The sequence below is a fragment of the Saccopteryx bilineata genome, chromosome 7 (assembly GCF_036850765.1).
Source record: "Saccopteryx bilineata isolate mSacBil1 chromosome 7, mSacBil1_pri_phased_curated, whole genome shotgun sequence".
NCBI classification, from domain to species: Eukaryota; Metazoa; Chordata; class Mammalia; order Chiroptera; family Emballonuridae; genus Saccopteryx; species Saccopteryx bilineata.
Window position 1 is genome coordinate 76,215,050 of NC_089496.1, and position 27,587 is coordinate 76,242,636.

Sequence of the window (27,587 nt, forward strand, 5' to 3'; positions counted from 1 at the left end):
GTACCCATCTGCTTTTCCACCCCTCCCCCTCTCCTTCCTCTCTGTCTCTCTCTTCCCCTCCTGCAGCCGAGGCTCCATTGGAGCAAAGATGGCCCAGGTGCTGGGGATGGCTCCTCGGCCTCTGCCCCAGGCGCTAGTGTGGCTCTGGTCGCTACAGAGCGACGCCCCAGAGGGGCAGAGCATTGCCCCCTGGTGGGCAGAGCGTCGCCCCATGGTGGATGTGCCGAGTGGATCCCGGTCGGGCGCATGTGGGAGTCCGTCTGACTGTCTCTCCCCGTTTCTGGCTTCAGAAAAATACAGGAAAAAACAAACAAACAAACAAAAAACTAAAAATGCAACTGTGGTTTGACCCAGCTATCCCACTTTTAGGACTATATTTTAAGAATACCAAATCACTGATTCAAAAGAAGATATGCACCCTCATGTTTATTGCAGCATTGTTTAGCCAGAATCTAAAAACAGCCCAAGTGTCCATCAGTGGAAGAGTGAATTAAAAAGCTGTGGTACATATACAATATATACAATGGAATACTACACAGCCATGAAAAAGATGTAAGTGGTTAGTTATGATGTTAATGTGCATTTCTCTGAATATTGTTTATTGGCTAGGCATCTGGGCTTTGTCATTAGACAGACTTGGGTTTGAGTTCCAGCTCTGCCTCTTGCTGTGTGCCTTCAGTTGAATTACTTAGTTCCCCATTGTCTCATCTGTAAATTGGAGATAATAATAGTTCTTACTGTGTAGGATAAGTATGAGGTTTGGATAGGAAAATATATTTTTTTAATTTTTTTTTAATAAAGATTTTATTTATTCATTAGAGAGAGGGGGGAGGAGGAGCAGGAAGCATCAACTCCCATATGTGCCTTGAGCAGGCAAGCCCAGGGTTTTGAACTGGCAACCTTAGTGTTTCCAGGTTGACGCTTTATCCATGTGCCACCACAGGTCAGGCCTGGATAGGAAAATAAATACAAAATACTTGTCTAGTAAAACCTCTGTACATATAGTTATTATAGTTATAAAGAATGACTTATTTTGTGACCATCTGATAAAGCTATCTGATAATAAAAGGGATGTTGATTTAAATACCTGTTAGTATTGTATAGTTCTAAAAATAAGAAAAATGCAAGAAGCCCTTGCCTGGTAGCTTAGTTGGTTAGAGTGTCATCCTGATACACCAAGGTTGTGGTTTTTGATCTCTGGTTAGGGCACATACAAGAATCAACAAATGAATGTATAAGTAAGTGGAACAACAAATTGATGTTTCTCTCTCACATGCTTTCTCTCCCTTCCTTTTTCTCTAAAGTCAAGAGAGAAAAAAAAAAAAAAAAGATTGCAGAGCCCATTAGGTTCATAACCTTTATCATTAGAGAGAAAATACATTTACATGTATGTATAGCATACATTACAAAGGTCGTTAGAATTAAATTAAAAACATATGTACCTATCTTAAAAGTCAAGAAATATAAAACAAAAGCAAGGATAAACTGGGTAGGCCCTGGCTGGGTAGCTCAGTTAGAGCATCTCCTGATATACCAGGGTTGCAGGTTCGATCCCTGGGCAGGGTGCATACAAGAATCAACCAATGAATGCATAAATAAGTGCAACAATATATCAATGTTTCTCTCTCTCTCTCTCTCTCTCTCTCAAAATCAATTTAAAAAAAGATAAACTGGGTAGGTAAGACTTGCAGATTTCTAAGAGTATGTCAGAGGATGAGATAATGAGTTTTGAAGTCCATGACATAATATGAAAAGGGCTCAAATTGGCATTTGGTACAGTGAGAAGAACGTCTCTGAATGTCCACAGCTCCAGGACTTATGTCTGTAGCAATCTCTACAGACATAATATTAGGTTGGAAACTGTCTTTCTTAGCAGCCTTTATTGATTTTAAATAGAGAGAGAGAGGAAAGCATCAATTTGTTGTTTCACTTATTTATTGGTTGATTCTTGCATGAGTCTTGACCAGGGATAAAACCTGCAACCTTGGTGTATAGGGATGATGCTGTAACCAACTGAGCAACTTGACCAGGAGCTCTGTGTCTTCCAACTTAAAGGAATATTTAGAATTAAGTACAGGTAGAATTAATAGAATAAAAACTATGGGATTAATATGTTGAGGTTAAGAAGAAATGTATATATTTCACATTTTATGCACTTGCAATGCTTAACAAAATTTGGCTTATTAGAGTGACAACCTTATAACTCTTATTTTATTATTATTATTATTATTATTATTGTCTTTTTCTAAAGTTAGAAGTGGGGAGGCAGTCAGACAGACTCCCGCATGCGCCCAACCCGGATCCACTGGCATGCCCACCAGGGGGCGATACTCTGCCTATCTGGTGCCTTGCTCCGTTGGGGCTGGAGCCATTCTAGCATCTGAGGCAGAGACCATGGAGCCGTCCTCAACACCAGGGACCAACTTTGCTCCAGTGGAACCTTGCCTGTGGGAGGAGAAGAGAGAGAGAGAAAGAGGAAGGAGAGGGGGAAGGTTGGAGAAGCAGATGGGCATTTCTCCTGTGTGCCCTGGCCAGGAATCGAACCAGGGACTTCCACACGCCTGGCTGATGCTCTACTGCTGAGCCAACCGGCCAGGGCCATAACTCTTATTTTAAATGTACATTTGAGTTAGTTTTGAACTTTAGATTTTGAATTGAAATCTTACCAAGCTTACACATGGAGCTGGGCCAACTAAGAGAACTTTAAATTCATTATATTTGTAAATTTATCTGATTTTTAAGGATTACTAAGCCTTGAAAAGGTTCTAGGTCAGACAGACTATTGAAGAAAGTAAAAAGAAAATCTAGTATGTTTATAGGCATATTTTCACTTTTTTTCTATTTTTTAAAAAATTGATTGATTTTTCTTTTCTTTTTGTTTTAGAGAGAGAGGAAGGGATAAAGAAAGAAAGAGATAGAAACATCGATCTGTTCTTGTATGTGCCCTGACTGGGATTGAACCCCCACAACCTTTGCCTATCAGGATGACACTCAAACCAACCAAGCTCTCCGCAATGGCTATACACATGATTTTAAATGTTTGATGATGTTGAATTAACTAAGTTTGTGAATGGGACCAAAAATTATTAAAAGTTTCTGAAAAGTGATTGGTAAAGTTCACTGGACTTAACTGAGCATTTCTATTAATAGAGAGTATAGCAGGAGCAGGGTCAGCGTTGGACATGTTAAATTTGAAGTATCTGCAGGGTTAAGTATCACAGGTGAAAATGTCCATCACACAGTCGAAAATATTGAATTGGGGCTTCTAGAGGGTCTGGAGATTATATAGGTATATGTATATATGTATATATATATTATATATATCTTCAGTAATTTAAGGTGTGCGTGGAAAAAGTTACTCAGAAAGAATGCACAATGTGTGCAGGCTGGGGACAGAATTTCGTCAAATTATTTATTTATTTGTATTTTTCTGAAGCTGGAAACGGGGAGAGACAGTCAGACAGACTCCCACATGCGCCCGACCGGGATCCACCCGGCACACCCACCAGGGGCGACGCTCTGCCCACCTGGGGGCGATGCTCTGCCTCGACCAGAGCCACTCTAGCGCCTGGGGCAGAGGCCAAGGAGCCATCCCCAGCGCCCGGGCCATCTTTGCTCCAATGGAGCCTTGGCTGCGGGAGGGGAAGAGAGAGACAGAGAGGAAGGGGGGGGTGGTGGAGAAGTAAATGGGCGCTTCTCCTATGTGCCCTGGCCGGGAATCGAACCCAGGTCCCCCGCACGCCAGGCCGACGCTCTACCGCTGAGCCAACCGGCCAGGGCCTCGTCAAATTATTTAAGGGCAGCACAAGGTGCAAGGGGAAGAGCCCTAAAACGGGCGAGTCCACTAAAAAGAACTTGCAAAGATTTGTGGCACGAAAACTAAGGTAAGAATATTTGGACGAACACAGACAGCTCTCTTGCTTTAGCATCCACTTCTCAAATATTAGGAGGATCGAGAAGTTCAAATCTGGCAACTGCTGGCGACTGTAGGAGGGAACTGAGGCCAGAGGCAGTTTGGATCTGCTTGCGTCCAATAAGAACACCCTGGGCCGCTTCAAAAAACGCCCTCCTTGAGTCCTTTGGTGCTGAGTTTAGCTTGGAAGGCAGGAGAAAGGATGAAGCCCACGTTTTTTATTTCAAGCTACCGACAATGGCAGCCTTTTTTGTCGGATGTGCAGTTGAGGTGCTGGCGGGAAAGACTAAGGCTCCAGGGCGTGGGCGGGCCTTCCTTGCGGAGCGGAGCTGTTCGGGAGCCTGACTGGCGGGCGAGCTCCGCCTCCTTTCTTCCACCTCCCATAGGCGTCTGGAAGGCGCGGGGCGGGGTCCAGAGGCGGAGCCCGGGCGGGATAGGCTTGCTCGGGCTCCGCCTACTTCGGACCGCTCCCTACGGCGCGGCAGGGTGGGGCCGCTGGGGCGGGGCCGCCGGGCAGGGCCGGCGGCACGGGGCGGGGCCACAGGGACCGAGACAGCCCGCGCACTCTGCAGGAGCTGCAGCCACCGGCACCCGCGCCTCCAAGGTCTCACCGCTTCCTCTCCAGAGACCTGCGCTCGGCCGCCATGTCCGCCACGGACGAGGTTGACGGACTGGGCGTGTCCCGGCCGCACTATGGCTGTGAGTGCGGGGCTGCGGGGCTGCGGGGCGCGGGGGTTTTGGGACCGAGCTCTCTGCCTCCCAGGCGCCGTTTTCCCGGGGGCTTGGCGGGACGGTGGGGCAGGGCAGCTGTGGGCCGCGCGGACCCGGAAGAGCCGGGGCGGTGGGCGGGAGGGGCTGCGGGCAGCGAGGACCCCCGACTGCGCCCCTCGGTCTCCCAGGTGGTGGTGGGACCTGGCGGCCTCCACGCTTTCGCCGGGGCGCTGCGGCTGGAGGGCCACACCCAGCGCCGCCCGCCGCCCAGCCCGACCGAGATTGAGGGGGACGGCCTAGGGTGAGGTGGCAGGAGGATCGTGCAGGGCGTTCCCGGGACCGCAGACCGGGGTTCTGCTCGCTCTCCGTGGGCGCTGCCGCCCTCGTGCTGCCGCGGGGGAGACCCTGGGTCCGGGCTGCCAGGCCGGGGCGAGCCGAGAGGTGCGGCCCTGGGCAAGTCACTTCACCCTTCTCCGGCTTAATTCCCTCGTCAGGATTTCAAAAGTAAAAAACCCCAAAAAACAAAAAAACCCTGACTTCCTCATTTTGTGTAGTCGTCCCTGGGACGTCATTCAGCCGCCGGCGGGATAATTACCACTGGCCAAAGGGAATTCCTTTGGAGTCTCGATCTTATTTTATATTGAGAGTAATGTTATATTTTTAGGGTAATTTCACTCATCAACAGTTATATGTGAGATATTGTCACTTTTGTGAAATGAAAGGTAAGACCAGGCCCTGCCTTCAAAGAACGTTTTAATCAGAGACAGGTGTACAGCCCAATGATAATAAGGTATAATAAAGATAGGAGATAAGTGAACTAACTCAGTGTAAATGAGCGTGGATGCTGACGGGCTTGGAATGAGGGGGCCACAGGTAGGGACGTTTGAACAGAGCCTTGCAGTATGCTGTCAAGTTTGGGCAGGGTGGGGCAAGAGATGTGACTTGAAGAGGACAGAGCATGAACTAAGTAAGGTATGAACAGTAGGAGGACACTGGAAATTGTGGTGTGGAGTGGGAGTGCACAGTGGTGGGAGGAAGGGTACTGAGAGGCAGGAGAGTTTCCAAAAGTAATTTGAGCTAAATTGGCAAAGACCTTGAATGCCATCCCAAGGAGTTAGGAATTTATTTTCTACCCTGGGCACCCTTGCAGAGGAAGATTACTTCCAATTTAAACTCCCAGGCTTTTTTTTTTTTTTCTTTCTTTTTTTTTTTAGAGAGAGAGTCAGGAAGGGAGAGAGAGGGAGGAGTGAGAGTGATAAGCATCAACCTGTAGTTGCTTCACTTTAGTTGTTCATTGATTGCTTCTTGTATGTGTCTTGACTAGGGCCTCAAGTAGAGTCAGTGACTCCTTGCTCAGGCTAGCGACCTTTGGATTCATGCCAGTGATTGTAGGCTTCAAGCCAAGGACCTCGGGAACATATGTGTCAGTGATCCCACACTTAAGCCAACAACCCTGCACTCAAGCTGGCAACCTTGGAGTTTTGAACTAGGAACCTCAGTGTCCCAAATCAACGCTATCCACTGTGCCACCACTGGTCAGGCTAAGCTCGTAGACTTTTGCTACAGACTGCCTAGGTTTGAATCTGGGCTCTGCTAGTTATTAGCTGTGGGGCTAAGATCAACCTGCCTCAGTTTCCTCATCTGTAAAATGGGATTGATAGCAGGATTGTTATGGGGCTTCAATGAGAGTATGCATGTAAAATGCTTAGCCCAGGTACTGCCACGTTGTTCTCAATGACTGGACTGTTGGCTTTGGTTATTAATAAAAAGGGAAAGAAACAACATGATCAACTCTGTATTTAGAAAGAGTCTGGCCAATGGACTAGGACAGTTTTGGCCCCAAATCTCAAGTCATTAATTTTCAAGTTAAGCTAAAATATAGTACATGTTCATGTTACTGTACATTTTTTTTTTTTTTTTTTACAGAGGCAGAGATAGACAGGGACAGACAGACAGGAATGGAGAGAGATGAGAAGCATCAATCATCAGTTTCTCTTTGCGTGTTGCGACTTCTTAGTTGTTCATTGATTGCTTTCTCACATGTGCCTTGACCGTGGGCCTTCAGCAGACCAAGTAACCCCCTGCTGGAGCCAGCGACCTTGGGTCCAAGCTGGTGAGCTCTTTGCTCATGCCAGATGAGCCCGCACTCAAGCTGGCGACCTCGGGGTCTCGAACCTGGGTCCTTCCGCATCCCAGTCCGATGCTCTATCCACTGCGCCACCACCTGGTCAGGCTCATGTTACTGTACATTTTTAAAAAAAGTAGTAAGGTGGGTATGGTTGAAACCCCATAGTTCTTATTTTAGGAAAGTCATTGTGGTCCTGGCTATCCACACATCTGCAGGTTACCCTGACTCTACGTGACAAGCAGGAATTTGATGATGTGGCATTCCTTTATCTCTCAGAAAGGTTACAGAGTCTTTTGTTTGCATTCTTTCATCTTTTAGCTGTCCTGGATAATGAGAGACTCACAGCAGAGGAGATGGATGAAAGGAGACGGCAGAATGTGGCTTATGAATACCTTTGTCATTTGGAAGAAGCAAAGAGGTAAAGGTTGGCTGGCTGGAAAGAAGATTGGGAGAAGGGAGCTGATACGTGTGAATACAGATAAAGATCTTTTGGAGTATGTTGTAGATGCGCCTGAGGGAGGCGGGTGCTTTGAAGGAATAGGTGTAGGTAGGGTATTTATTCATGAGAGCAGGTAACCTTGATGGCACTTGATTCATGAAACAGTGATGGGCATTTTTGTATACTGAAAAATATCCAGATTTGTGTTGCTGTGTTTTATGCCTACAGTGCATATTTGGGGTACTACCACCTGTGGGGGAGAAGGAGCATTTTTAGAGTTTGAAGTTCTTGGCTTTAATGTTTCATCGGGTCTTTACTGGTTTTGACTTATATATGAATTAGATTCCTTCTTGGTAGCGCTATGGGTAGGTTCATCCATTTGGCAGTAGTCAAGGACTGCTTACCAAAGGCACTATGCTCTGCGTTCTTTGTGAAGTGAACGTACAGCTGCTCTTTTCCTTTTCAGATGCTCCAAGAACTTGTGGTCTTACTCTTAGCGTATCGGTTTGCTCTCTGTAGTTTATTTCTTTTGTTACGGTGCTGTATTCCTTTGAAGGTCCCAGGGTAGATAGATGTAATTACAGGTCAGGTGTCTTATAAATGAACTTTGGTAGAGAAGGCTAACAAGGAATAATGGAAAGTATTTGTGATCACAGTCTAATAAAAATCGTGGATTTTTTGTTTTGTTTTTGATTTTGACAATGCATTTATTAAAGCTGAGGACAGTGAAACAAGGAAGGGTTTAGGATAGATAAAGCAACAGAGGAAAGCCTAGATGAGGCTACATTGGCTCTCTAGGAAGTCAGAGAAAGGGGGCCTTGGAGACAGGTTCAAGGGGTTGACCTGGGACAAACTGTCACTGCCCACTGCTCCCCTGGTTGCAAGTCTCTGGGGACCCTTAGAGTTTAGGAGATGCAGGCCTGTGGGGGAAGAACAGTGGGATGGGAAAGAAGAGGGAGAAGAGAAACATGCAGCCTTGTTCCTGGGAGGGAGAGAGAGCATACAATCATGGATGTTATACATGTTACTGAGAAACAAGTTGTTTTTATTTTTAATTCTGAAGATACTGAAATGCTACAGAAAAGTCCAAGAACAATACAACAAACATCCATGTACAGTATTTCAGAAGGAACAAATGTTAGCCCTTCAGATCTTTCCCTTTACTCTCAAAAAGACGTGGTAGAGTTTCCTTTGTGCCCTTTCCTGGTCCCATTCCCTTTCTTCCTGCCCCTGGTCCCATTCCCTTTCTTCCTGCCCACTACATGTGTTTGGTGTGTCCTCTTTTTTTTTTTTTTTTTTTTTTTTTAACAGAGACAGAGAGAGTCAAAGAGAAGGGTAGATGGGGACAGACAGACAGAAACGGAGAGAGATGAGAAGCATCAATAGTTTTTCGTTGCGACACCTTAGTAATTCATTGATTGCTTTCTCATGTGTGTCTTGACTGTGGGGCTACAGCAGACCGAGTAACCCCTTGCTGGAGCCAGCGACCTGGGGTCCAAGCTGGAGAGCTTTGCTCAAACCAGATGAGCCCGCACTCAAGCTGGCGACCTCCAGGTCTTGAACCTGGGTCCTCTGCATCCCAGTCCAACGCTCTATCCACTGCGTCACCGCCTGGTCAGGCTGGTGTGTCCTCTTGAACCCAGACATTTTTCTGAGCTGGACGCCCTTCCAGGAGACTGGGGGAGGAGTGGGGTGGGATTAGTAATGATTTAGATGGAGAGAATTGTGTTTTTTAGTGGAAGATTAGACAGCAGATGACTATATTGTTAGAAAAGGAGTTAGTTCTTTTTTTTTTTTTTTTTTGGCAGAGACAGAGAGTCAGAGAGAGGGACAGACAGACAGGAAGGGAGAGAGACAAGAAACATCAATTCTTTGTTGCGGCTCCTTAGTTGTTCATTGATTGATTTCTCATGTGCCTTGACTGGGGGGCTACAGCAGACCGAGTGACCCCTTGCTCGAGCCAGCGACCTTGGGCTCAAGCTGGTGAGCCTTGCTCAAACCAGATGAGCCTGCGCTCAAGCTTGCGACCTCGGGGTCTCGAACCTGGGTACTCCGCATCCCAGTCTGGCGCGCTATCCACTGCACCACCGCCTGGTTAGGCTGGGGTTGGTTCTTTTTAAAATTTATTTATTGATTTTAGAGAGAAAGGAAGGGAGAAACATCAATTTGTTGTTCCACTTACTTATATGCATTTATTGGTTGATTCTTGTATGTACCCTGACTGGGGATCGAACCTGCAACAGTGTCATAAAGGGACAATGCTAACCCCTTGGTCGGCAAACTGCGGCTTGCGAGCCACATGCAGCTTTTTGACCTCTTGAGTGTGGCTCTTCCACAAAATACCACATGCGGGCGCTAACTCGATAAGGAATGTACCTATCTATATAGTTTTAAGTTTAAAACATTTGGCTCTCAAAATAAATTTCTATCATTGTACTGTTGATATTTGGCTCTGTTGACTAATGAGTTTGCCGACCACCGCTAACCAACTGAGCTACCTAGACAGTGCAAAAAGAAGTTTTTTGTTGTTTTTTTTTTTTAGAAAGGAGAGAGAGAGGGAGAGAGAGAGAGAGGAGAGAGAGAGAGAGAGAAGGGGGGAGGAGCAGGAAGCATCAACTCCCATATGTGCCTTGACCAGGCAAGCCCAGGGTTTCGAACCGGCGACCTCAGCATTTCCAGGTTGACACTTTATCCACTGCACCACCACAGGTCAGGCTTGTTGTTGTTTTTTAAGTGAGAGGAGGGGAAAGAGTGAGACAGATTCCCGCATGCACCCTGACTGGGATCATCCAGCAACCCCTGTGTGTGGCTTATGCTTGAATCAACTGAGCTATTTTTAGTGCCTGAGGCCGATGCTGGGACCGATGAGCTATCCTCAGCACCTGGGGCTGACACTCAAATCAGTTGAGCCACTAGCTTTGGAAGAAGAGGGAGAAAGAGGGGAGAGGAGCAGATGTTTGCTTTTCCTATGTGCCCTGATTGGGAATCGAACCTGGGACATCCATATACCAGGCCAATGCTCTTATCCACTGAACCAACCACCCAGGGAGAGGGGTTGGTTCTTATACAAAGTTTATAAAAGCCCCTTGAGCAAGACTTTGAAGTCTTCTGCTCTTCTAGTTGTAGACTAGATCTGGTTTTGGAAGGTGAAAGAATTTGGAAGCTGCAGCTGGTCTGAGACCAGTTTGTGCTCTCTGAAGCTTGGTGACTTTGTTGAGATGATCTAGGGGTGAGCAGGAAGAAACTCAGCTTACCCTTCTTTCCCCATCCAAAGCAGTTCTGCTTTAAAAGAAAAAAAATATATATATACATGTAGATATGTTCCATGTAGATATATATATCTACATGTATATATATTGGTTTTAGTGAGAGAGGACGGAAGAGAGAGACTGGAACATTGATCTGCTCCTATAGGTGCCCTGACCTGGGATTGAACCGGCAACCTCTGTGCCTCGGAAGGATGCTCCAACCAATCAAGCTATCCACCCAGGGCTGCTTTTGTTTTAATATTGGGTTTCTACAGTAAAATTACCTTGTTCTAGAGGCTGTCTTGACTGACACCCCCTTGCCACCACTAATCTAATTCAACATCTTATTTCAGTGAGGAAACTGAGGCTAGAGTTTTCATGGTATACCTGTAGTTTTCCTTTTTATAAAAAAATTTTTTTCCTTTTAATTTTTTCATTGATCAGAGAGCGGGGTAGAGAGAAGAGAAGGGAGAGAGAAAGGTGATGGGGGAAAGAGAGAGAGAAAAAGAAGCATCAGCTCGTTCCACTCAGCTGTTGCATGTAGTTGTGTACTCATTGGTTGCTTCTCATATGTGCCCTGATCTGGAATTGAACCAGCAACTTCAGTGCACTAGGACCTATCTACTAGAGTAGCACACTCTATCTACTGAGCCACCTGGCCAGGGCCAACTTATAGTTTTCATGATTGAAAAATAATTGTTATTTTATAGCAGGGGTCCCCAAATTACGGCCCGCAGGCCGCATGTGGCCCCCTGAGGCCATTTATCCAGAAGGTGCACCTCTTTCATTGGTGGTCAGTGAGAGGAGCATAGTTCCCATTGAAATACTGGTCAGTTTGTTGATTTAAATTTATTTGTTCTTTATTTTAAATATTGTATTTGTTCTCGTTTTGTTTTTTTTTACTTTAAAATAAGATATGTGCAGTGTGCATAGGGATTTGTTCATAGTTTTTTTTTATAGTCCAGCCCTCCAACGGTCTGAGGGACAGTGAATTGGCCCCCTGTGTAAAAAGTTTGGAGACCTCTGTTTTATAGAGTGATTCTTTTTATCTATTTATTTATTTATTTGCATGAGAGACAGAAAGGAACAGACAGATAGGAAGGGAGAGAGATGAGAAGCATCAATTCTTTGTTGTGGCACTTTAGTTGTTCATTGATTGCTTTCTCATATGTGCCTTGACCAGGGGGTTCCAGCTGAGCCAATGACTCCTTGCTCGAGCCAGCGACCATGGGATCATGTCTGTGATCCCATGCTCAAGCTGGCAACGCTGTGCTCAAGCTAGTGAGCCTGTGCTCAAGCTGGATGAGCCCATTCTCAAGCCAGTGACCTCGGGGTTTTGAACCTGGGTCCTCAGTGTCCCAGGCTGACACTCTATCTGCTGTGCCACTGCCTGGTCAGGCCATTGGTTGATTTTTTTTTTTTTTAATTAAATGAGAGGTGGGGAAGCAGAGAGACAGACTCCTGTCTGCACCCCGACTAGGATCCACCTGGCAAGCTTTCTACTGGGGAGATGCTCTGTTACTTGGCAACCAAGCTATTTTAGCACCTGAGAGAGGCCATGGAGCCATCCTCAGTGCCTGGGGCCAACTTTGCTCAAGGCATTCAAGCCATGGCTGCGGGAGGGGGGTGGGGGCTGATGGCTGCTTCTCCTGTGTGCCCTGACCAGGAATTGAACCTGTGACTTCCACACTCCAGGCCAATGCCCTGCCACTGAGCCAACCAGCCAGGGCCCATTGGTTGATTCTTATATATGCTCTGACTAGGATTGAACCCACAACCTTGGTGCATTGGGATAATGCTCTAACTGAGCTACCTGAGCAGGACTATAGTGGTTGGTTCTTAACCAGGCATGTGCATTAGAATCACCTAGGCAACTTCAGAAAAATAGATATCCAGGCCTTATCACAGAGATTCTCTTTCAGTAGATCTGAACTGGAAGGTGCAGTATACTGTAAATGCTGCTAGTTCAGATGGTTCCCCTAGTTGAGAAACAAAATTTTAAACATTTTTAGAAGTCTGCCTTATGCTGTGATATAATAGCTTGAATTGAATAATGTTTTTATTGTCACATTTTTTTTTTCAGTTGCTGTGCTAGCAAGGCATTTGTCAGGTGTTTTTTCCAGATAGGAAGGTAGCCCATTTCCTTTATTATTATTATTATTTTTAGATTTTATTTTTTCATTTTGAGGAGGGGCAGGAAGCATCAACTCCTGTATGTTTCTTGAGCAGGCAAGCCCTGGGTTTTGAACCAGCGACCTCAACATTCCAGGTCAGTGCTTTGTCTACTGCGCCACCACAGGCTAGGTGATAGCCCATTTCCTTTAGAACCTGTCCAGGGGGCCATGATCCCATGAGATGTTTTTTAGTAGGGTGTTTTTGCATACTTAGGAGGTACCTAAAGCATTGAGACATTTGTGATAGTCTTTATTTTTTATGCTTTGGTTATGAGGGAGGGCATAATAGTGGCATATTTGCCCTGGTATGCTTTACCCCCTGGCCTGGCATCGTGGAAATGTGCTTGGTCTATTTTATGGAGGCCATCATGTAGCATCTGGATATGGTGATTTATTTATTTTTTTTAAAGCTTTGATTAGAAAATCAACTTTAGAAGCACCTATTTAGATTTTCCAGCTAATTAGGGCTAGGAAAAGAAGCCCAGAATGTCATGCTGAGAAAAGAGGACTGGATCCTTGTCAGCCACCTACTATAGCTGCTGCCACCTCTGAAAAGTTGGGTGAGGTGCACCACAGACAGATCACATGCTCTTCCTCATGAGCGTGGGGATTCAGCTCCAGTTGTCTCCTACCCTGGAGAGCTGGGCTGTACCTCTGTGCTGCTCAAGGCCCTCTTTCCCCTCTAGCACAAGCCCATTTTGCCTTTTGGATTGGCCCCATCCTGTTTCCTTCGTAACCTGCACCCCTCCCAAGTTGGAGGAGCCCCAAGGTTTGGAATTTACACCGGCTCCAAGGCCAGGAAGAGAGATCAGAGAGTTCCAAGGGAGGAAAGGTTCCCCTCTTTAGTTCTATTTATAAGAATGCTACTCCGCCCACTAGAGCTCCACCTTATAGTACAGTGGCCCCATTGTGTATCCTAGGGTACTCCGTTTTCTCGGGTACCTGTAACAGAGCTCTTTAGTGGAAAGAGGAGAGTGTGCAGAGTGAATATGAATATGTGGAGACAGTGCAAGTAAGTAAGTGTGTGTAGAGAAATGAGAGTGTGTTGTGGTTGTGTTTCCCCAAAAAGTTAACTGGGAAAATTTAGGAGTGAATCCATAAAAGTATGTACTGAGAATGGTGGGAAATAGAAAATATAGAGTTTCTACTTTTCTTTATTGTTTGGAGAGGAGCGTCAGTGAGGAACTTAAGTTCTAATGAAATATCTAAGGATATAGGGCTTGTGGCTAAGGGCTACAGAGCAGATCAAGGACTTTATAAAGAGAGACATCTTAAATTACATATTTATGCTTAATTGTGGGTTTATTTTTATCCTTTTGCCTATTCTAATTGGGCTTTACATTTGTTTTGGCTAAGGAGCAGTAGAGATGAATAGCATTTTTATGCAAGTGAAGGAGGTGAGATTTAAATATGTGAGGTGTATAGTAGGTATTCAGGTGTTGCACAGGAGGAAGTTATAGATCAGGAAAAATAGATCAATAAAAAAAACACACACACAAAAAAAAAAAACAAGGAAGGAAACACACTAGGCAGGGCAGCCAGAAGGTAAGGAGACTACTATGAGTAATACTGGAACGGGATTAAATTCAGTTAGGTTGAAGGTCACAGGAAGAAGGTTAAGCAGTCTCCCAGTTAGGGTTAGGATTCCTTCCTTCAGAGGCTTGCTGATATGCCTTTTCTACCAGTCATTGGCCACCTTCCTCCTGCTCAGTTTCTATACCCCAGCTTAAAGCTTAAACCCCCCCATCTCCTCTCCTTATAGAAGGGAAAGTAAGGGCTATGGCTGGTTAGAGATTGTCAGAAACTACATGGTGTTAACAGGAGCTTAGCCCTAAATAGAGACACTTTACCTTCTGTAATTAGAGGAGTTGAGAGAAAGTATCTTGGAGAGAAATCAGGTCTTGAGAAACACACTCTCTTTTGTGTATATATCTTTTTTGTTGGCATCAAACCCTTTCTGGGATGGGCTCTGCAGATCCTCTCTAAGTGGGACCAGAATTCTAGTAACATCTGGAAAGATCCAGGCTGGCCCTCTCTGATCCTGAAAACAGAAGTTAAAGACATGAAGAGGCAAGAAAATGAAAGGGATAGGTGAGGTGACTAGGAAGAATAGCTTGCCACCAGCTCTGGAATTTTACAGCAGAGGAATATCACTTAAAGATTGAGGGAGGGGGTCCTTTTTAGGAGGTGACTCAAGCTCTTCTTTTACAGATGAGAAAACTAGTTTAATCTCCTCCGGAGACCCAGTGTGATTAAGGGGCTGCATAGCACATGGCTACTTAGTGACATGTTGGGACACCCAGCTGGGTGCATTTGTGTATTCATAATTATCAAGGGAGGAAGTCAGGGGTGGGGTTTATTCTTAACTCTTAAAATGCTGACATAGATGAACAGCTATTCTCTCTTCTGAAACTTAGTACAGCTGCCTTAGGTTCCATGGTAATAAATGAATTGCGTATTTGTTACAGGCCCTGGCTGGTTGGCTCAGTGGTAGAGCGTTGGCCTGGCGTGCGGAAGACCCAGGTTCGATTCCCTGCCAGGGCACACAGGAGAAGCGCCCATCTGCCTCTCCACCCCTCCCTCTCTCCTTCCTCTCTGTCTCTCTCTTCCCCTTCCGCAGCCAAGGCTCCACTGGAGCAAAGGTGGCCCCTGCGCTAGGGATGGCTCTATGGCCTCTGCCTCAGGCGCTAGAGTGGCTCTGGTCGCAACATAGCGACACCCCGGATGGGCAGATCATCGCCCCCTGGTGGGCATGCCAGGTGGATCCCGGTTAGGCGCATGCGGGAGTCTGTCTGACTGCTTCCCTGTTTCCAGCTTCAGAAAAAAAAAAAAAGAGAGAGAAAAAGTGTATTTGTTACAAAGTGTTTCAAACTAAAAGCACTTTCCACATTGTATCTTCCAGTGTTATAAATGGGAGGAAATGAGTTCCTATTGTGGCCATCAAAAGCTTTTTATTTAACTGTGTGGCTGAGATAGCAAAATTTACAATTAAGAAATGTGCAGAGTGCCCTGGCCGATTGGCTCAGTGGTAGAGCGTCAGCCTGGCGTGCAGAAGTCCCGAGTTCGATTCCCAGCCAGGGCACACAGGAGAAGCGCCCATCTGCTTCTCCACCCCTCCCCCTCTCCTTCCTCTCTGTCTCTCTCTTCCCCTCCCACAGCTGAGGCTCCATTGGAGCAAAGATGGCCCCGGGGCTGGAGATGGCTCCTTGGCCTCTGCCTCAGGCGCTAGAGTGGCTCTGGTCGCGGCAGAGCGTCGCCCCCTGGTGGGCGTGCCGGGTGGATCCCGGTTGGGCGCATGCGGGAGTCTGTCTGATTGTCTCTCCCCGTTTCCAGCTTCAGAAAAAATACAAAATAAATAAATAAATAAATAAAATAAAGAAATGTGCAGAGTAATCTGGTAAATATTAGGCAGTCAGCTATCTAAGAAAAGTCATATAACTGTAACTCATAATACTTATAATTAAGTAAAACAGGACTTGAAAAAGTGATTAAAATGTCTTTGAAAATCTTGAACTTCAACATTATGCGAAGTGAAAAGAATGAGGACTTTCAGTTTTGGCAGGTGAGAGTTCTGAGTCTGGTTTTCCAAGTTGCTTTACCTCAGGGAGTGAGCCTAAATTTGTCCTTTGCAGAATGAATATACCATGCGTTTTAGGAGTTGTTGTGAGGGTTATGTGCCTGTCACAGTGTCTAAACATGATGAGGTGTTAATAAAGTTTTCTGGGGAATATTCTGGGTACTTTCAATGTCCTAAAGCTGGCCCTAGTTTTTTCACTTCAGACATAAGCTTTTGTCTTAAAAAGGAAACCCAGCAGGAATCAGAGGCTACCTCTAGGAAGTGGAATTGGCGTGGACGGTGTGAGAGGACTGTTCCTGTTTATTTAATGCCTTTCTGTAGATTTAAAATGATTTTTACAACGATCATGGGTTTTATAATAAAAAAGGAGTTAAGTCAAGGGAAAAACTGTCTAAGTACATAAATTTTAGATTGTTGTAATCACAAATTTCGATTTTAAAGATTGGTATAGTATTATTTTTAAAAATATATTTTATGGATTTCAGAGTTAGCAGAGAGAGAGAAGGGGGCAGGAGTGGGAAGCATCAACTTGTAGTAGCTGCCTGTAATATGTGCCTTGACGGGGCAAGCCAGGGTTTTGAACTGATAACCTCAGCATTCCAAGTCAAGGCTTTATCCACTGCGCCACCATAGGTCAGGGGTATAGTGTCATCTTAATGACTATTTTCAGTGGGTACATAGTATTTACTGTTTATTCCAGTTTAATGTTATATTGCTTTGTTTGCTGGAAAAGTTAACTGTTTTCTCATATATTTGTTTAGCAATTTATTTTAGTATGCAAATCATGGATGGTTCTCTGTCTTCTGGGGTCATGGTATTAACTTTTGTGAGCGCTCTTACAATACAGATGTCCTACAGTTAATACTGTATTGCATATTTGAAAGTTGCTAAGAGAGTATATCCCAAAAGCCCTTATCACAAGAAAAAATATATTTCTTTGTAACCACATATGGGATGCATACTAACTAGATTTACTGTCTATACAAATATTCAATCATTATGCTACAAATATTTTCCCTTAATTTTTTGGGTTTTTATTCACTTACAGTTTAAAATTTTATGGCATTTACATGTTAATCTTTCTATTTATAATTTCTTTTGTCAATTCACTGTCTAGATATTAATTTCTGTAAAGCCTTGCTAAAATTTGAAATTTCATAGTTACCTTTTCATAACTAAGTGACTTAATTTTTTTAAAGTCTTTAACTCTCATGGTTGTTTCTAAATTATTGTATCATTTAAAAATAATTGTATGGGCCCTGGCCGGTTGGCTCAGCGGTAGAGCGTCAGCCTAGCGTGCGGAGGACCCGGGTTCGATTCCCGGCCAGGGCACACAGGAGAAGCGCCCATTTGCTTCTCCACCCCTCCGCCGCGCTTTCCTCTCTGTCTCTCTCTTCCCCTCCCGCAGCCAAGGCTCCATTGGAGCAAAGATGGCCCGGGCGCTGGGGATGGCTCTGTGGCCTCTACCTCAGGCGCTAGAGTGGCTCTGGTCGCAACATGGCGACGCCCAGGATGGGCAGAGCGTCGCCCCCTGGTGGGCAGAGCGTCGCCCCTGGTGGGCGTGCCGGGTGGATCCCGGTCGGGCGCATGCGGGAGTCTGTCTGACTGTCTCTCCCTGTTTCCAGCTTCAGAAAAATGAAAAAAAAAAAAAAAAAATAATTGTATGGCCCTGACTGGTTGGCTTAGTGGTAGAGCACTGGCCCAGCAGGTGGATGTCCCAGGTTCAATTTCTAGTCAGGGCACACAGCAGAAGCGACCATGTCCTTCTCTCTCTCGTTCTTCCCCCCAACTCAACCCTGCAGCCATGGCTCAATTGGTTCCAGTAACTTGGCCCTTGGTGCTGAAGATGGGTGGCTCTGTGGAGCCTCCACCTCAGGCACTAAAAATAGCTCAGTTGCTGAGTATGGCCCAGATGGGCAGAGCATTGGTCTCAGACAGGGTTGCCAGATGGATACCAGTTGGGGCACATGCCGGAGTCTGTCTCTCTGTCTCCCCTCCTCTCACTAAAAACAAAAAAAATTTTATTACTACTATTAGCAATTGCTATCTGCTTTCTCAGCTGTTAAACTATATGCATATAGTTCTACTTCCAGACTTTTTATTCTGTTATGGTGAACTATATTTCATTTTTCTTAAGAAAATATGCATGACTTCATTTTCTTATACTTATTGAGAAATAACATAAGAAGCTAGCTTGATTTCACTCCATAACAAGTAATTTCTTTTTACACTTTTTTATGATTTGAAACTTGTAAAATTCTTGTTTCTTGAGGTTTCCCCAAGGAATATATTAGAGTTGATGTTGGCTTAGTAATTCTGCCCATACTATGAGACTCTCTTGAATTATAGTGTCTTTTCTGTTTATTTTAGCTCTAGGAAATTGTTATACCTTGAATAATGAATTAGTTCTGATTCATCAGTTAGTTCTGTCTTGGGGTGCCTATTATTAGGTTGGATCTGCTGTCTGCTGTATGGCTGCTCTTCATTTCGTTCGTTTATCTTAGTTAAATCAGCATTCTAGGTTCCGTATATACAACTGCTTTTCTGACTTGATTTTCTACTATCTTAATTTTTTCATTGGTTCTGTTAATGCTAGTTGCTTTGTCTTATTGCAATTTTCATTTTGACTGTTAACTCATTTTCTCTCCCTACTTTTTTGACAGTTGAGTAAATAAATGGTCTCTGATTAGTTCTTTTTTTTTTTTTTTTTTACAGAGAGAGAGTCAGAGAGAGGGATAGACAGGGACAGACAGACAGGAACGGAGAGATGAGAAGCATCAATCATTAGTTTTTCGTTGCACATTGTGACACCTTAGTTGTTCATTGATTGCTTTCTCATATGTGCCTTGACCGCGGGCCTTCAGCAGACTGAGTAACTCCTTGCTGGAGCCAGCAACCTTGGGTTCAAGCTGGTGAGCTTTTGCTCAAACCAGATGAGCCCACGCTCAAGCTGGCAACCTCGGGGTCTCGAACCTGGGTCCTCAGCATCCCAGTCCGACGCTCTATCCACTGCGCCACCGCCTGGTCAGGCTATTTTTAATAAGTCTTGGAGTGGATGTGACCACAGGAAACCAGTGTTAACTGGCCAGCTTACGTGTATGAATTGTCCACCAAAGTTGGGAAAGTCTGATTAGGCGAAGTGGACGATTAATTTGACCTAATTTGGCATATATTTCTTCTGTTCTTAGAGGTCAGAGTAACAATTTTGTAAATGAAAATACAGTACAAAATATATTTTAGGGCCTAAGTTGGCATGTTCTAGGAACTTAATTTTCTGGCCTTATATAGTGACCTGTCTCTGATTTCTGTAAAATTCCTTCTGCTTTACAGGTAAGCAATTTGGGGATACCTGTTGGTAACAGGAACTGTTTTGAACATTTTTAAGTCATGTAGTATTTTGATGGACTCCTGGTTGCTCTCAATTGAGGCTGCTAAATAAACCAGTTCACAGGAAGTATTTGTGTAAAACAGTGTTGGTAGGCAAAGCGAGACTATCCGGAAGTGATTCATATTACTGGGCTGTTTGTTTAATGTGGGACTTGGTTGCCTAGAGACTATATCTTTGAGCAAGCTGAATAAAGTGCCACTTATGCAGAGGTTCAACAAATCAGGATTCTGCTTCTTGATTTTTCTTCTGGAAGAGCTCCTAGTAATCTGATTGATACCTGTGCTTTTAGAGTATGTGAATCAAAGACTCCTCCTATACATATAAATGAAACATCTGGTTAATGGTTTATTTTAAAGAGATTTTACTTGCTAAAGCTTGAATTTTTTTTATTTTTATTTATTTTTTTTGTTATTTTTTTGTTTTCTTTTTTTGTATTTTTCTGAAGCTGGAAACGGGAGAGACAGTCAGACAGACTCCCGCATGCGCTGGACCGGGATCCACCCGGCACGCCCACCAAGGGCTACGCTCTGCCCCTCCGGGGCGTCCACGACCAGAGCCACTCTAGCGCCTGGGGCAGAGACCAAGGAGCCATCCCCAGCGCCCGGGCCATCTTTGCTCCGATGGAGCCTTGGCTGAGGGAGGGGAAGAGAGAGACAGAGAGGAAGGAGGGGGGGGGTGGAGAAGCAGATGGGTGCCTCTCCTATGTGCCCTGGCCGGGAATCGAACCCAGGTCCCCCGCATGCCAGGCCGACGCTCTACCGCTGAGTCAACCGGCCAGGGCCTCCCCGCTTCTAACTTCAGGAAAAAAAAAAAAAGTTTTGTGACCTGGCCAGATGTTCAGTTGGTTAGAACAATATCTCAAAGCTTAGAGGTTGCCGGTTTAATCCCCGGTTAGGGCACACACAGCAACAGATCAATGTTCCTGTCTCTCTCCCTCTCTCTTTCTTTCTCTCTCCCCCCTTCTCCCTCTAAAATTAATAAACATTAAAAAAATAAAATTAATAAACATTTAAAAAAAGTTTGCTTACAAATTAATTATTTTTCAATAAGTCATTTTATTTTAGAAATCTTAATACTTTAAGTACCTTCCCAACACAGCTACAAGAAAGCCAAAAAAAAAAAAGCTCAAAAACTCGAAAACCCAACCCTGCCATTTGCCTCAATGTCAGTGTCTTCCTCCTCCTCTCCATCCTCCTCCTCCTCCTCATCAGTACCATTTATTGTGCACTTACGTTTTACATGTATTGTCTAATTAGTTATTCTTGAAGACCCAGAAGGTGCTTATTCTTATCTACATTTAGCAGATAAGAAAACAAAACTCAGAGAGGTTGACTTGCCCATGTAGTAAGTGGTTGATCCAGATTTCAGGTTTGGCGCGGACTCTAAAGCCCTCTTGCTCTGCTTCCCCGGGTCAGGTTGCTACTGCAGTACTCCTGCTTCTAAAAATAATACTGACAGCAGCCGTAATTACCAGTGATTAAGCAGAATGATGATGTAGTAATTTACATACAACATTACTGTGAATAGGCATTATTTTTATTTAAAGGAGTGAAAAGTGAGTTAGAATCCCTTGTCTCAGGTCATGTGAAATCAAGCCCAGGTCTATGTGACACCAGCTCCTACTGCTGTCACCCTCTACAGGTACTGACCGTCTTTCACCTGCCACTCTGACTGTATGAGGGCAAGTCTCTGATTTTCATGTGTTTTTGTGTCTAACTACATTATATTGTTGGACTCTGTCTCAGACTTTTTTTTTCACTTTTCTTTAATTGATTTAAATTTATTGTGTTTACATAGATTCAAGTGTCCCACCGAATACATCCCCCCGACTCCCATGTTCCTCTCAACATCCCCCTTACCCCCCTCCCCCAATGCCTTCCCCCCTTCCCTCCATAATTTGCTGTCCTGCTCTCTATAACGCTGTTATGTATATATAATTTCACCAATCTCTTTCCCTACTCTGATCCCATCCTCTCATTTACTTTCCCTTTGTCTGCTTTCTCTCTGGTCCCTTTGATCCCGCCTCTGCCTCTATTCTCCTCAGTTCACATTGTTCATTGGATTCCTCAAATGAGTGAGGTCATATGGTATTTGTCTTTCTCTGCCTGGCTTATTTCACTTAACATAATAGTTTCCAGGTCTATCCATGTTGTTGCAAAAGATAAGATTTCCTTCTTTTTCATGGCCCCATAGTATTCCATTGTGTATATATACCAGAGTTTTTTAATCCACTTGTCCACTGATGGACACTTGGGCTGTTTCCAGATCTTGGCAATTGTAAACAATGCTGCCATAAGCATGGGGAGTGCATTTCTTCTTTTGAATCAGTGATTTAGTGTTCTTAGGATATATTCCTAAAAGTAAGATGGCTGGGTCAAAAGGCAGTTCTATTTTTAATTTTTTGAGGAAACGCCATACTGTTTTCTACATTGGCTGCACCAGTCTGCATTCCCACCAGCAGTGCAGGAGGGTTCCCTTTTCTCCATATCCTGGCCAGCACTTATTATGTGTTGTTTTGTTAATGAGCGCCATTCTGACTGGTGTGAGGTGATATCTCATTGTGGTTTTAATTTGCATTTCTCTAATGATTAATGATGTTGAACATTTTTTCATCTGCCTATTGGCCATCTGTATGTCCTCTTTGGTGAAGTGTCTATTTCTTTTGCCCACTTTTTGATTGGATTGTTTATCTTCCTGGTGTTGAGTTTTATAAGTTCTTTATAAATTTTGGTTATTAACCCCTTATCAGACATATTGTTGAGTATGTTCTCCCATTGTGTGGTTTGTCTTTTTATTTTGTTCATATTGTCTTTAGCTGTGCAAAAACTTTGTAGTTTGATATAGTCCCATTTGTTCATCCTTTCCTTCATTGCACTTGCCGGTGAGATAAGTCAGCAAATACAGTGTGTCCGTGAAGTCATGGTGCACTTTTGACCGGTCACAGGAAAGCAACAAAAGATGATAGAAATGTGAAATCTGCACCAAGTAAAAGGAAAACCCTCCCAGTTTCTGTAGGATGATGTGGCAGCATGTGCGCATGCGCAGATGATGACGTAACACCGTGTATACAGCAGAGCAGCCCACGGCCATGCCACTCAAAATGTGGATGGTACAGAGGAAAGTTCAATGTGTTCTGTGGCTTGCTAAATTCAAATTCGTGACCAAAGTGCAACGTGAATATCGGTGCGTTTATAACGAAGTGCCACCACATAGGAATAACATTACTCGGTGGGATAAGCAGTTGAAGGAAACCGGCAGTTTGGTGGAGAAACCCCGTTCTGGTAGGCCATCAGTCAGTGACAAGTCTGTAGAGGCTATACGGGATAGCTACCTAAGGAGCCCTAAAAAATCTGTGCGTGAGTCCACATTGAACTGCACTGAACAGGTATGAAACTGGGAGAGTTTTCCTTTTAATTTGGTGCAGATTTTACATTTCTATCGTCTTTTGTTGCTTTTCCTGTGACTGGTCAAAAGTGCACCATTTTAGGGACACACTGTATGTTGCTGCGAGAGATGTTGGAGAGCTTACTGCCTGTTACTGCCAGTTTTTTTTCTAAGATGCTTATGGTTTCTTGACTTACATTTAAGTCTTTTATCCATTTTGAGTTTTTTTATTCACTGCAGAGCTGAAGGCAGTGATAGACTCATCTATAGTTGCTCAGTGTTTGTTGATTAGTGAAAGGTCTGTGCATCTGTGCCTATAAGAAATACAGTAAGCTTAAAATCTGAGTTAAGTGATTTTCTTTCTTTTTTTTTTATGATTTGAGAGAGAGACAGGAAGGGAGAGATGAGAAGCATCAACTCATAGTTGTGTCACTTTAGTTGTTCATTGGTTACTTCTCATATGTACATTGACCATGGGGCTTAACCTGAGCCAGTGACCCCTTGCTCAAGTCTTGGGCTCAAGCTAGTGACCTTGGGCTTCAAGTCAGGAACCATGGGATAATGTTGATGATCCCACGCTCAAGCTGGACTGGCCCTCAGTCAAGCTGGTGACCTCGGGGTTTTGAACTCGGCACCTTAGCATCCTAGGTCAACAGTCTATCCTCTGTGTCACCACTGGTCGGGCCGACTGCTCAGGCAGAGTCAAGTAATTTATTTTATTTTATTTTATTTTTTTTTGGTGAAAGGGAAAGAGGGAGACAGGAAGGGAGAGAGAGAGGTAGGAGAGAGATGAGAAGCATCAACTCATAGTTGTGTCACTTTAGTTCATTTATTGTTTTCATATGTGCCTTGGTTGGGGGGTTCCAGTTGATCTACTGACCCCCTTGCTCAAGCCAGTGACATTGGGCTCAAGCCAGCGACCATGGAGTCATGTCTGTGATTTCATGCTTAAGCACGCAATCCTGTGCTCAAGCTGGTGAGCTCATGGTCGAGCCAGCGACCTCAGGGTTTTGAATCTGAGTCCTCAGCGTCCCAGGTTGATGCTCTGTTTACTGCACCTCCATGGTTAAGTGATTTTTATAGGTGTCTAGAAACATGATAATTGGCCTGTGATAAATGTGTGTGTTTAACTTTTTTGACCTGACTCCCATTCACCGAAACAGTCTCTCTGAAGTGGAAGTGAATGAAGTAGAGGTTATCAGTGACCCTGGGGAGGACAGAGAGTTCCCGATTAGGTTTGGTTTTTTTTTTCCATAACCTGGTATTTTCTTTTGATTCACTTTAGAAAGACTTTCCTTCTTTCCAATTGCTTGTTTGTGTGCAGGTTTTCTTTTTTTATTTTAATAATGACCTCATGCAGACAGGAGTGGCAAATTGGATTGGAAATTGCCTTGGATCATTTGGTAAGAACTGTATTTTTTGGTATTGTGGGTGGAAGAAAGGCCTGTCTAAAGGCCTCTATTTCTTTACTCAGAATACCTTCCTGTTGACTCATTGAAAATCATAACAGAAAGCAGAAGGGAGCATTGGAAAGGCAGCTGCCAGCCCAGGGCTTGGCTTCTGTTAACACAGATGTTTGGGGACTGAGAGAACTCTGGTTTTCAGAAAAATTATGAGACTATCTACAGTAGACAGAAATACTGCTATTTTGATAGGTATTTATCCATAAAGTAGAAAGTATCAGTCTGTTGCTAGGGATCATTAATTAGAAGCATAAGAAACTAAAAGTAGCCCTGGACAGATAGCTTGGTTGGTTAGAGCATCGTCCCAATATGCAAATGTTACAGGTTTGATCCCTGATCAGGTACATACAGGAACAGATTGATGTTTCTGTCTCATTCTCCCTTCCTCTCTCTAAAATCAACCTGGCAATCAGTCAAACTGAAAGGTATTTTCCTGATGGGATTAATTAGTGTTTCTGAAAACTGAAGCAGAAGAAACTGAAGTAATAGAGAGAGGGAATGGGGCAAAATCAGAAAAGGAAAAATTGGAAAATAAAGAAGAAACTGTGCTTGCTTCAGCAGCATGTACACTAAAATTGGAACAATTACAGAGATATTTAGCACAGCCCCTGTGCAAGGATGACACGCAAATTCATGAAGCATTCCATTAAAAAAATGAGAAAGAAAAAAAAAAAAGATCATTAAAGATAGAAAATGAGGCCTGACCTGTGGTGGCACAGTGGATAAAGCGTCGACCTGGAAATGCTGAGGTCGCCGGTTTGAAACCCTGGGCTTGCCTGGTCAAGGCACATATGGGAGTTGATGCTTCCAGCTCCTCCCCCCCCTTCTCTCTCTCTGTCTCTCCTCTCTCTCTCTGTCTCTCCCTCTCCTCTCTAAAAAAATGAATAAAAAAAGATAGAAAATGATTTAAAAATAAAATTTAAGTGGAAAGTATCACAGTATAGATCATTTTACTAGGAATAGCATCACTGATGACCTTTAAAACCACTTAAAGGATACAGAAGTTACTACTTGGATGACTATTTTTCTACCTTGAGGATAATATTATATCAGTTTGGACAGTGCTTCTTAATCATTAATAATTTGAAAAGGTAGTGCTTGATATTTGCTTGACTTTGGGGATTTTCCTTGAAAAACTTGAACATTCCGCCTGACCAGGTGGTGCGCAGTGGATAGAGCAGCGGTTCTCAACCTGTGGGTCGCGACCCCAGCGGGGTCGCCTAAAGCCATCGGAAAATACATAATGCATATCAGGTATTTACATTCCGAATCATAACTGTAGCAAAATTACAGTTATGAAGTAGCCACCAAAATTATTTTTTGGTTTGGGGTCACCGCAACATGAGGAACTGTATTGCGGGGTCACGGCATTAGAAAGGTTGAGAACCACTGGGATAGAGCGTCGGACTGGGATGCGGAGGACCCAGGTTTGAGACCCCGAGGTCACCAGCTTGAGCGCGGGCTTATCTGGCTTGAGCAAAGCTCACCAGCTTGGACCCAAGGTCGCTGGCTTAAGCAAGGGGTTACTTGGTCTGCTGAAGACCCACAGTCATGGCACATATGAGAAAGCAATCAATGAACAGCTAGTTGTCGCAACAAAAAACTGATGATTGATGCTTCTCATCTTTCTCCGTTCCTGTCTGTCTGTCCCTTTCTCTGACTCTCTCTCTGTCTCAGTAAAAAAACAAACAAACAAACAAAAAAACAAAACTTGAGCATTCCCACAAAAATATTTTTAGGCAGATTTAATGTTAATTATTTTAAAGTGAAAACTTTAAAAAAAAAAACATTTAAAAATAGATATATGGACCTGATACTTAATTCAGAAGCTATAATAGGATATACTACTATGAAAAATGTCTGTCGCCCTAGTCTCTAGTCCTGTTTCCCAGCCACCCAGTTTTCCCCTGGTGGGACCCTTGTAAGCTCATATGTCCTGCCAGAGATAGGCTAAGCCGGGACAGGCAAGTTACTTTGATTTCCATGTTTAGAACTGTTAGCGCGCTATACATTCTGCCTTCATCTTATAACTCATTCATCATAAATACATCAGAGTGCCTCATTTAGTTCTTCACGGTTGCATAGTTTTCCAGTGTATGGATTTAACCTCTCAGTGAATACCCCACCTTCCACCCCCCAGCTTTACTATATATTATATATAGTGCTGTAGTTAGCAACTTTGTACTTGCACTTGGGAGTGTTCTTACAGAATAAATTTTTAAAAGTGGAATTTTCTGAATCAAAGGGAATATGTCCATTTAGTTTTGATATTGTCAATTTGCCTTCTGTGGAGGTTGTACTAGTTGACATTCCTCAATAATATATGAAGGTTGCTTTCTCCATAATTTTGTCAACCTGGAGTATCAGTTTTTATTATTTTTTATTTATTTATTTATTTTTTAATCATTTTTCTGAAGCTGGAAACGGGGAGAGACAGTTAGACAGACTCCCGCATGCGCCCGACCAGGATCCACCCGGCACGCCCACCATGGGGCGACGCTCTGCCCACCAGGGGGCGATGCTCTGCCCATCCTGAGCGTCGCCATATTGCGACCAGAGCCACTCTAGCGCCTGAGGCAGAGGCCACAGAGCCATCCCCAGCGCCCGGGCCATCTTTGCTCCAATGGAGCCTTGGCTGCGGGAGGGGAAGAGAGAGACAGAGAGGAAAGCGCGGCGGAGGGGTGGAGAAGCAAATGGGTGCTTCTCCTGTGTGCCCTGGCCGGGAATCGAACTCGGGTCCTCCGCACACTAGGCCGACGCTCTACCGCTGAGCCAACCGGCCAGGGCTTTTATTTACTTTTTTAAAATTATTTTTCCAAGTGAGAGGAGGGGAGATAGAGAGAATCCCACATGCTTCCTGGCTGGGATCTACCAGGCAACCCTTATCTGGGGCCATGCTCATAACCAAGCTATTTTTAGTGGCTGGGGCAAAAGCTCCACGGAGCCATTCTCAGCACCTGGGGGCCGATGCACTCGATCCAATCGAGCCAGGGCTGCGGGGAAGGGAGAAAGGGAGAGGTGGAGAAGCAGATGGTCACTTCTCCTGTGTGCCCTGATCAGGGAATCAAACCTGGGACTTCTACATACCAGGCCAACATTCTACCACTAAGCCAACCAGCCAGGGCCTAGGGCATCAGTTTTTTAAAAATAATTGCAAATTTC

At 44.3% G+C, this 27,587-nt stretch overlaps 1 protein-coding gene and 1 non-coding gene across 2 annotated transcripts in view; both read left to right on the forward strand.

The window, feature by feature from the left end:
* The first annotated feature begins 4,452 nt into the window (after positions 1 to 4,452).
* Positions 4,453 to 27,587, forward strand: part of IQGAP1 (IQ motif containing GTPase activating protein 1) — a 114,224-nt gene continuing 91,089 nt past the window's right edge. The window contains exons 1-2 of the mRNA XM_066238182.1: positions 4,453 to 4,612; positions 7,071 to 7,170. Coding sequence (XP_066094279.1) covers positions 4,558 to 4,612; positions 7,071 to 7,170 — 155 coding nt within the window. The 5' untranslated portion in view covers positions 4,453 to 4,557. The remainder of the gene's footprint in view (positions 4,613 to 7,070; positions 7,171 to 27,587) is intronic.
* LOC136311353 (U6 spliceosomal RNA) lies at positions 24,971 to 25,078 on the forward strand. Its single transcript, XR_010726753.1, has one exon. It is a non-coding gene; the product is annotated as a U6 spliceosomal RNA (small nuclear RNA).